The sequence below is a fragment of the Wolffia australiana genome, chromosome 9 (genome assembly GCF_029677425.1).
Source record: "Wolffia australiana isolate 7733 chromosome 9, ASM2967742v1".
NCBI classification, from domain to species: Eukaryota; Viridiplantae; Streptophyta; class Magnoliopsida; order Alismatales; family Araceae; genus Wolffia; species Wolffia australiana.
Genome location: NC_135843.1, coordinates 13745836 through 13757132, shown reverse-complemented (window position 1 = coordinate 13757132; position 11297 = coordinate 13745836). Strand labels below are relative to the sequence as shown.

At 44.5% G+C, this 11297-nt stretch overlaps 1 protein-coding gene across 1 annotated transcript; it reads left to right on the top strand.

Annotated features, from left to right (window-relative positions):
• Positions 1–8747: 8747 nt before the first annotated feature.
• Positions 8748–9647, top strand: LOC144707407 (blue copper protein 1b-like). Its single transcript, XM_078580511.1, has 2 exons — positions 8748–8916; positions 8969–9647. Exons 1-2 carry the CDS (start codon positions 8748–8750, stop codon positions 9487–9489), a joined length of 690 nt encoding a protein of 229 aa, XP_078436637.1. The 3' UTR covers positions 9490–9647.
• Positions 9648–11297: the final 1650 nt, after the last annotated feature.

Below are 11297 nucleotides of genomic sequence, written 5' to 3'. Positions count from 1 at the left end.
CCTCTGACTCTCCCTCTCTTTCTCTCCTCTTTAAACCTCTCTCTCTCCCGGCCACGTCTGCGATCCGTCCTGCATCAACAACTGATTTGTCTAAACTAGGGGGTTCAAAGTTGATGATGAGTACGGGTCAATCTCACTAACTAGGTCGTTTGTAAGGTCATTATGGACCTAATCAACAAACTTGTTACCTTACTAGCAGTAATTAGTACGGGTCAATCCCAAAGGGAGGTAGGTAGCTAAATAGGATGAATCTCAATCTGTATTTTAGGTTCCAGAGTTTTATAAGTCTATTTGATAAGGTTTTTATTCGTTAAGAAGGTTTATTTTTAGAGAAAAGAGATGCTTACTATTTTTACTAGGTATGGAAAATTTTCAGTTAAGAGCCTAGACAGAGAATGATTTTGGAGAATTTTGTTCAGGATTTTTTATCGTCTTGAGAGAGAGATAAAAAATTCAGAAGTTAACAAGGTTGTAAAGGACTTATCCGGTTCACAGTTGTTGACCTGGATGAGGGAGAGCTGTTGGAATTGTAACCAAACTGAGTCAACTCAACTTATGAACGATTTCCAACAATTGGGTGAGGAAATAGAGGTAGGCGCAGGCCTTGGGCACTGCGCCACTGATTGCGCAGATGGAAGTGCTCAAAATGTGCGCTGGGCTTTGGCGCTCCGCCTCTAGTTCTGTTGGCAGAGGTTTTCTCAGGTGTTGTGGACCAAGACGACTATATCTCGAGTTCCAAAAGTCGTTTTGACACGTTTGAGTATGCGTTGGAAATCTTACGACGTTAGCTATCTGCCTAAGTATACGAAGAATCTTATCAAATGACTCGAAGGAGGTAGAACGACAAGGAGATATGATCATTTTTATCACACCCAATGGGCCAAAGGTGATCCCTTCAGCTTCCTACCAGCTGGCTTCGAGATCCAGAACGACCCCATAAGACTCCTTGCACCTTTAGGATGAAGGCGGACCCAAGAACAAGCTCAACTAATGGAGAAACTGGAACAAAACAAAACTCAATTCTTGGATATTGTCAAGGAGGGTGAGGGGTACCTTTTATAGGGTTACATGTATTTTTTCAGTCATTCATGGTGGTTGGATCATGGATGAACATCTAGGATTGAGTTTTTTGAGGCCTTAATCTAGGTGATCAGGCCCCAACCAATCAGAGTCTTTCCCTTCAGGTTGAATTTGGAGGGAAATGACCAAGTTGGTTAGAGTTAGTTACAAATCATCCCTAGCCCTCAGATTTGAGCTTGAATAGATGGATGGATGGGGTCCAACTCATGAATCCTAGACTGTATTCTGACCGTGAGTTCTCTTCCAAACAAGACCTTCCAGCTGGATTCCTCCACAGGTATCTTGACCATCCTCAAAACCTCCAAAGACCTTCTAGAAGTTTTTCTTCAAGTTTCTTCACATTATGCCTATTAGTTGAGTCAGCTCCTATGATTATCAGGCATTTTTTTCTTCATAGCTCCTTTTGATCTGAAACTTTGCCCCAAGCTTCAAGATGCATGTTTTGACCTCCTCATAAAATTTCATATTCTTATGATCACTGAAAGTCAACCTTTGAGCTGAAAAGTCAACATACTAGGGAAGTTGTTAGATTCACGTCTCACTTGACTCATTGAGTCTAGTGGGGTTTATAAATATTCCCGGAAGCCTCTAACACAAAACCCCAAACTATGTAACTGGTCAAATATATGTCAAAGCATTGATGGAAACCTCAACTGAGTAAGAAACATTTATATTTTAATCATAGGAAAAAGTTTAAGGCCTGCCCTGATTATTATGTAAAATGAGAGTTTTTGGGAATGGTAAGCTAACTTTCAGGGGATTAATAAGCAAGGAAGGATTTTTTTTAATTGGACTTGAAGATGGACGAATTTTAGGATGAAAATTTGAATTTTTGATATTTACGATGTTTAAAATGAATTTCCAACGGTCAATATTCAGATCTAGAGAGAGAAAATATACAAAGTAACATAGAGCGAGAATGCAGAAGAATTTAGGGGAAAATGAATCATATATGAAATGAATTATACCCTTCTTCCCAATCTCCATTTAAAAATCCAATCGTCTGGGTTGTAGAGGGTGAAAAGACAAACCTACCCTCAAAATTTTAGTGCAATCGGACGGCTAGATCTCAAGATATTGCTATTTACTGCCAATTAATCCTAAATGTTGGGTCTCTTTTATCTCTCTTCCAGGCAATAAAAAATATTATTTTCTGATTGGCTGGCGCCTATTCCTTGTTTTCTCCGCCCTTGGATCCTGGGCTGCCACGTTTTTACGTGCTGAAATGGCGCAATCATCGACGTTAAGAGAGAGACAAAAGATGCCCTTTTGAGCAGCTAAGAACATGCAACATCGCCCATGTCAGTTCCCTGTTTTTTTAAAGAAAATGACTAACCTTTATAGTTATAACCGTTGCACACAGTTATCGATCGTCGTGTGCAAGCAATGCACGTGGCGAATCGATTCTGCTATTTCATAGGAGGAATATTCTTTTTTCATAAATGCACGTAGAGATCGATTATCCGCGTGTATTTAATCCACGAAAGAGACAATAAAAAAAAACAAAGCATACCTTTTTCTCCCCGCCCGCGCCATGTCCTTTTCAGGATAATGTTTGGCTCATTATGGCATCGCGCATTGCGATGCCATAATGAGCCAATGAAGCACTTGTTAAATGCATCCAATCATTCGTCTGAATTTTCAGGGGAATGGCGTGGATAACATAAAACTTTTTAAAATAACAATTTTAATGTACTAAATAAATCATAAAACATATTATTTTAATTTTAAAAGGTATTTATTGCCTATATAATGGTCACAAATCTATACAAAAATATGAAAAAAATTCCAGCAAAATTACTAAAACCATTAACAAAATGATCAACTATTCGGAGTTGATCATTCTGTTGGTAGGGATGTGGCCGGATCAGTGCATTTTGATCTGTTGTGACATGGTGCGTTGCACCACTATCAGGATACCATCACTGGTGTTGTGAAGAGGTAGTAATGAATGCTTGAGTATGCACCTGTTGATTATGGCGCAAGAATCTTGAATTTTGGAAATTCCTCTTGAGTTCTGGACATTCATGTGCTCATGTCCAAATTGTGAACATTGCTGACAACGAGGTTGAAATATTTGATTTCTTCCTCTTCCTTGTCCTTGGTTTTGGAAGAAATTATTGTTTTGTCCATAATCTCTCCGCTGGTTGATGTGCTCTTGCTGATTTTTCTTAGTGTACAGATTGTTAGCCGTAGGAGGGAAAGAGTTTCTGTCATCTCTTGCTCAAACATCAAGAATGCTTCATGGGACATCAAGTTTGCAACAATCTCATCAAACTTCAGATGGTAAAGATTTACATTTGTGCAAACCACAAATTTAGAATATGCAGATCCTATTCTTCTTAAAAATGTATAAGTACCATATGAATTATTAACAGATAGCCAATCTGTTCTAGGGATTTAACCACAGTCTAAAATGTTTTATGTACTCATCTGTGGACAATCTACCTTTGTTCATGTTTTGGAACTGCCTATAGAGCTCCATAACTCTAACTTGATTCCAATGGACAAACGTATTTCTAACTTTTCCTATGCTTCATGTGATGATCTCGCCTTGCTGATGTACAGCGGAACCGATTCAGAAATCTTTCGATGGAGAAATCCCAAAATTTGCTGATCTGTTCTCTGCTACTTCATGAATTCTGTGTTTTCTATCACATTTCCTTGGTCGTCTACAATTGGAATTGGAGGTCCAATTCCTTCTATAATTTTTTTTAAATCATACTTCTATAGAACTGGAAGCGTGGCGCTTTTCCACATCTGATAATTGTCGCTTCTCAGCTTCTTGTTGATAAATATTCCGAAAGGAGTTGCAAGGGGGACTTCTCTAGCAGTAGCTGCGCTGATCTCGTCAATAGACCCTACAAGACTGGCGATAGAAGAGCTTTCTCCAGCCATCTTGGTCCCGCCTAGTGCTCTGATACCATGAATGACTACATAACCGCTCAAGAACAAGAAGACGTGAGAGGAGGAGGAAGAAGAGAAGGAAGAAGATGTATGATCAAGATCGTTATTTAATCCATAGCCCTAGTGATTTACATTGGCTTGTATTTATAGTCTAAGGTTATAGTTATGAGATATAAAGTTATTATGTTATAACCATAGCCGTTATAACAAGTTATAGAGGCTATAATCAAACAAATCGTAACAATTGGATCCTATCTACGTGTATCTTTATCTATGATTAATACTAACTATTTTTAATCCTCTAACTATGTTTAATCCTCTAACTATGTTTAAACTTATTTTTTATCCTAACAACTATTCTCATAATTGAGGGGTACGTGGTCGTTTTTTACTAGGTACTATTTATTAAGAGTCCTACTGGTCCACGTCAGTTTCGTGTTGTCATTTGGTTGCGTTACTGAATCCTCTTCACTTCGTTGGTGGCAGCAGCGTAAGCAGTAGTGGGATAGCTGGCAACAATTCGGTGGCACAGCTGGTGCAAGTAGGGAGGATGTAGAGGTAGCGACAGAAGGCTGGTCTTGTCGTTATCAGATAGCAAGTTTGGCATGACAAGCTTTGCCTCAAAAAGACTTGGCAGCGGCCTGGATAGGGGATCTTGAGACTATGGCAGGACTCAGTGGCCTGGCAGCGATGCTCAGCCTGTAGGATCTTCACTTGGCCAGTCAAAGGTGAGAGATACTGTGTTGGAAAGAACTCCAAGAGATAACGCAAGAGATCTTTCTCACTCACTCAGAAAGAGAAAGTCAAAAACACTTGTCGCTATGATTTATCTTTGGTCCACACAAGTATTTATACAACTCATGGGGCTACCACCTTGGCAGGCCACTTAACCACCGGTCAGTTAGAATCACCTACTTGTGATTATCTGAACCATCCATTCAGCAACAGAAAAACTATCGTGAAACAGAAAAATAGAAAAAAAGACTGTTCTTGGAACCACTTTCTTCTAGATTACTTCTATTATTCTCCCCCTTAATCTTGAAGACTAATCACATTAGATTGGCCCTTTCATCTTCCTTGTCTTCATCATCGTCACTTAGACAATCTGCTGCATAATGTCCATATCGATGACAATTATAGCACTTTACCTTTGACTTATGACGAGGCTTGTAGTCATCATATTTGCCTCTTCCATTGCTTCCACGACCTCGACCTCTTCCACGACTTCGTCTTCCATCTTTCCTTGTAAGAAGTACTTGCTCCTCATCCACTACATCTCATTCTCAAAGCTTGTCTTCTTGCACCTTCAATGAGCCCACAAGTTCTTCAAGGGACATGGATTTGATGTCACAAAACTGCTCTATCGCCATAGTGATGTTGTCAAACTTTGCCGGCGTCGCTCGCAGCAACCTTCCAACAACGTCACCTTCTGTGAGCTTCTCTCCTTTTCTTTTTGTGGCAAAAAACACGGTGCCGGGTACGGCCAACCCGAGGGTTGTGCCCGTTGACCGATCCATCTGTGCCCTGGACGCCACCCAGGGGGATTTTATTTATAAAGTGAAGTGTTTGTCAATGTTTATAGGCGTGGAGCGAGTATAAATATCTCAATTACACTCGGATCCCCCTCGTCCACGCCCATGTTGAGAAAAAGAAAAGATACATAAATGATACCTTGCAGGCGCTCGGGGAAGTGTGCACGTCGTCATCCCACTAGAGCCGCCCCGCAATGACGATGTCGTTCAGGAGATGTCTGCACCTCCATAGAATGGGGTCGATGAAGGGCGTGGTGAGGGCTCTAATCGAGGCAGGCGCAGTCCACCCGTCTTGCTCCAGCGTTCCACGCAATCCTCCAATCCCGCGGGCTTACGAGTTTGCACCGCGTGCAGAGGATCGGCATGCCAAGACGATCGACGCGATAACAACCTCTAGCTCTCTGAGGGAGCGCCTGCCAAGAAAGAAAGATGGAGGAGGGGGTTTGTGCATGTACCGCATGGTTGGCGAGAGCACCTGCTATCTGGTTGCCCTCCCGCAGCTGATGACGAAAGCATCGTGTGCGAGGTCGGCACCGCATGATGTCCTGCCATACTCGGTGTAGTCGCCACTGGAAGCATGTACCTAGACGAAGCATATCAACTAATATCTATGAGTCCAATTCCACGACGATATTGTGAAGGTTCCGTTCCTCACAGAGGAGTAGACCATCACGGATCGCCATAGCCTCGGCTATTGTATTAGTCTGTATGCCGTAGAAAGAAGAAAAAGCAAAGAGTATTCACCCCGTATGGTCCCGGAGGATTCCTCCTCCCCCCGCTGGCCCCGGGTTCCCTTTGGCCGCACCATCCACATTCAATTTAAGGATGCCTATTGGCGGTGGAAGCCAGTGAGCTTCTCTCCTAGATTGCACATCTCCGACACAATCCTAGTTAACTTGCCAACAAAATCAACAACTGAGTCATCCTTACCCATCTTCCGGTTCTCGTACTCTCGCTTCAACACATGAATGCGAGCTTGCTTTACTCGGTCAACATCGGTGTTCATCACTCGAAGAGTCTCCCACGTCTCCTTCGAGCATCTGTCTTCGTCAAGCTGAAGCTGAAGATCTTCGGAAATAGTTCCAAAAATGGTTGCCATAGCAAGACGATCCTTCATTCTTGGCACATCATCCTGGATGATGGTGCTCTACAACCCGTACGCCCCGAGCAATATCTTCATCCTCTTCGCCCATAGAGGATAGTTCGTCCTAGAAAGAGTAGGGAAGGCAGTAGAGACACCCAACGTACCCGTCGCTCTGGGCACTCCCATGTTGGCTTCGTCTCCGTCCACACAGGATCCTTCACCAGCCTCTGATACCGGCACCGCTCCTCGTCTCGGCATCGCCACGCTTCTACGTCCACGAGCCTTGCTCTGATACCGATTGTTGGATAGAACTCCAGGAGACAACGCAAGAGATCTTTCTCACTCACTCAGAAAGAGAAAGTCAAAACAGTTGTTGCTATGATTTATCTTTCGTTCACACAGGTATTTATACAACTCATGGGACTACCACCTTGGCAGGCCACTTAACCACCAGTCAGTTAGAATCACCTACCTGTGATTATCTGAACCATCCATTCAGCAACAGAAAAACTATCGTGAAACAGAAAAACAGAAAAAAAAAAAACTGTTCTTGGAACCACTTTCTTCTAGATTAGTTCTATCATACTGTTCCATGGTGTTGGCAATACCCTTGGTAAATGTGTTGTCTCCCCTTGTCGAAGAAGAATGTTCTGCTTTGGTTTCCACCGGAGGAGTGAGAGGTGGGTTGGTTTGGCTCTGGTACCAATGAGAGGATCCAGGGTTGGAAGCGTGATCAATCGGAACTTGTATCTCGATCTTCAAACCAGAAATGCTATCCCAACTGATGATGACGCGTTCAATATCGTTCTGAGAGAGGCGAGTTGAGGTAGAGGGAAGACGAAGACCTTCCCTGTGTAGATAGGAAAGAACAGGAACAGGAAGACCTTGCCGACGAATACTCATTGCCCGGTAGGGGGACGACATCAAGATTGCAAGCATGAAGAGGGAGAGTTAAGATTAGAATGCGGCAGAGGAGAAGATAGTGGAAAGACTTTAAAGCGATTTCCTTGCTACCCTTCCTCCAGGGAGGGAGGGCTTACATAGGGACCGAGGCAGCCCTGCGCTTCCGAATCCGGTCGTCTTCCTGACATAGACGTGCTGACGGAGTAGATGAGTAAGCTTTGACATAAAACTCTCTGAAATAGCATAAAAGAAAACCGGATAATAACAATATTATTATTTGCATATTGTATTTGCATTTGCATATTTAATGTCATCTCGCTTCAATAGGTCATCTGTAATTCTCACCCACGATAAATGTCTTCAATCGGCTATCCTAGGAACGATATATGTTGTTTTCGTGTGAAGAAAATTACCCCAGACAACGACTAAATGATAACAACAGGATACGGGACGGGAGGAGACGACGGGAGGAGGCGTCATTGGCGACGAAGGCGGCGAGGCCGGAGCGGCATCGGATACGACGTCGACTTCAACCTTCATGCCTTCGCTGCAATGACCCGCTATTCCGCAGATAAAAAAGCGCTTGCCGGTGCTGGGAAGGCTAACGACAGTGTTGCCGTCGGTGTATCGCGCTATCGGGTTGGTCGAGCGGCACGCGTCGAAGTCCGCCTCGGTCACCTCCACCACGTCGTGGAAGCTGGTGTACTGGAAAACGACAAAAAAAGAGATAAAATACACCTTGTCAGCCAACAGCGATCAGATGAAGAGGACAACAAAGGAGAAGTCCAAGAAGAGCAGGGTGAATCTTACCGAGCGTGTCTCCGACGGAGAAGGTCTGGGAGGAAGCCCACGACCTATAATCGGTCCTTAGATCCCAGCTGCCGTTGGGAGCTCCGACGACGATGGTGGCAGCGAAAGCGTATTCCAGAAGCAACGCCATCGAGGCCAGAGTGGCGAAGACCTTGATCGGAGAAGCCATACTTGGCTGGCAATGGAAGGGGCAGCAGAGGAGAAGATGCAACCAAGTCTGGAACTGAACAGTGGATGCGTTGCAATTGGTTGGATGGGTTGGGAGCTCCCAACGGGGTCATCGATGGCGCCGGTGCAGAGCGAACGACGGGAGGAGGCGTCACCGGGGAAGAGGTTTCAGACTTGGACTGTTCAGTTGCAACGCATCCACTGTTCAGTTTCAGACTTGGTTGCATCTTCTCCTCTGCTGCCCCTTCCATAGCCAGCCAAGTATGGCTTCTCCGATCAAGGTCTTCGCCACTCTGGCCTCGATGGCGTTGCTTCTGGAATACGCTTTCGCTGCCACCATCGTCGTCGGAGCTCCCAACGGCAGCTGGGATCTAAGGACCGATTATAGGTCGTGGGCTTCCTCCCAGACCTTCTCCGTCGGAGACACGCTCGGTAAGATTCACCCTGCTCTTCTTGGACTTCTCCTTTGTTGTCCTCTTCATCTGATCGCTGTTGGCTGACAAGGTGTATTTTATCTCTTTTTTTGTCGTTTTCCAGTACACCAGCTTCCACGACGTGGTGGAGGTGACCGAGGCGGACTTCGACGCGTGCCGCTCGACCAACCCGATAGCGCGATACACCGACGGCAACACTGTCGTTAGCCTTCCCAGCACCGGCAAGCGCTTTTTTATCTGCGGAATAGCGGGTCATTGCAGCGAAGGCATGAAGGTTGAAGTCGACGTCGTATCCGATGCCGCTCCGGCCTCGCCGCCTTCGTCGCCAATGACGCCTCCTCCCGTCGTCTCCTCCTCGCCGGCGCCATCGCCTTCGGCCTCTTCCCCGGCGACGCCTCCTCCCGTCGTTCGCTCTGCACCGGCGCCATCGATGACCCCTTCGCCAGGGTCAAACGCAGCTCCTTCTCCGACTCGATCTGCCCCCCCACCGTCGAACTCGGCTGCCCACGGCTTTATGTCTCCTGCCTTGGCTGGAATCCTCGCAGTGATGACCATTTTCATGGCCGTCTGAGTTTCCATACTTGATTCTCATCCTTCGTCCTCACTGTATTTCTCAAATCATCGCCAGTGGATCATTTATACTCTGTCATATTACTTTTCCAGTTTGTACCCATAAAATTATTTACCCCAGTAAGGCTTGACAATAAAACTTTCTAATAGAAAAGTCCATTCTGTATATCTCCGATACCATCACGAGCATGAATGCTCAGGAATTCTATATTCTTGACTTTTAATCCACCGTTCTATATTTATTGATCTATGGATATACTGTCTAGATTTCTATCTCTCTATGGCGCACTCCTGCTTTATCTATCGATCGATTGATACATCTCTCTAGATCTCTATCACTTTACTGCCCTCTCCCTCTCTATAACTTTCCCACTCTCTCTCTCGCCCTCCCCCATCCCTCGCTCTCTCTCATTCTCTCTATTCCTCTGCATATCCATGTCTCCGTCTGATATGGTTGTAACTAATTATTTATCCCTTAAATACGGCTTTAATGTCCCAGAATATTCTTTATGAAGCGTGCCCTCTAAAACACATAGCTTCACGTTTCTTTTTGTTTTCGTTTTGTCACAGTCTCATGGCCAAGGCAGTGCGTTTCTCCACATTAAAACTGCATAAATCGGTCCTGGGATGGTCGATGGAAGACATGACTAGATTAAGTCCAAAAGTATAATAGCATATATTTGTGGTGGATGAGAATTACAGACAACCTAGCGAAGTTCAGAGGAGATTAAATATGCATACGCTTGAAGAAGTAAAAACCAAAATACTAATACTGTTATAATATGGTTTTATTTTATGCTATCTCAGATAGCTCTATTGGAAGTCCTATTCATTACTGCCTAAATATTCTAGAAATAAGTTTTCAAAGAATGAAAAGGGAATAGGAACTTAAAACTATAACCGCGTCTATTTGGAGAGATTATGAATCACAGGAGGTTTTATTCTCTCCGAAAAAAAGTTCACCCCCTTTGTAATTTATCTATCAAATTTACCGGAATCTTTGGAACGTGAAAAATATTGGCAAGGACTGCGTTAAGATAATAGTATGCAACCGTGGGTTATTTGTTTATTCATCACAATTCTTTTCATTTATCAATCGGAAGGACTGCCCCTGACGGCAACAAGGTCATCTGCGCTGACAGCGGAGCCCACTCTTTCCTGGTCGCCGAACGCATCCCCCTGCGAAGTCCAATAAAAGTGCAACAGCTACGCGTGTAGCGCCTTTACCAGAAACGAACCCAAGTCTGAAAACAAATACGCATCTAAACTATTCCTCGGAACACGGCTTCCATTCTCCATAAAGATTAGAAATCAGAATCATTTGATAACTTTGATTTCCGCTCTGGCGGTCCATTCTTACACCGCGTAGGGTTTGTTTCCACGGAGACCCACCAACCAAACGACCGCCCATTATCCCAAGTCTCCTTAACTCTATAAACGGGTTTTCTACCTTGGCCTCTTCATAATCCAGCAAATTGCGAAGCATCCGCAGCTCAGGTCCAGACTTGGTTGCATCTTCTCCTCTGCTGCCCCTTCCATCGCCAGCCAAGTATGGCTTCTCCGGTAAAGGCCTTCGCCTCTCTGGCCACGATAGCGTTGCTTCTGGAATACGCTTTCGCTGCCACCATCGTCGTCGGAGCTCCCAACGGCAGCTGGGATCTAAGGACCGATTATACGTCCTGGGCTTCCTCCCAGATCTTTTCAGTAGGAGACACGCTCGGTAAGACTCTCCTTATTCTTCTTGACCTTCTTCCTTGTTGCCCTCTTCATCCGATCGCCGTTAGCTAAACAAGGTATCTTTTATCTCTT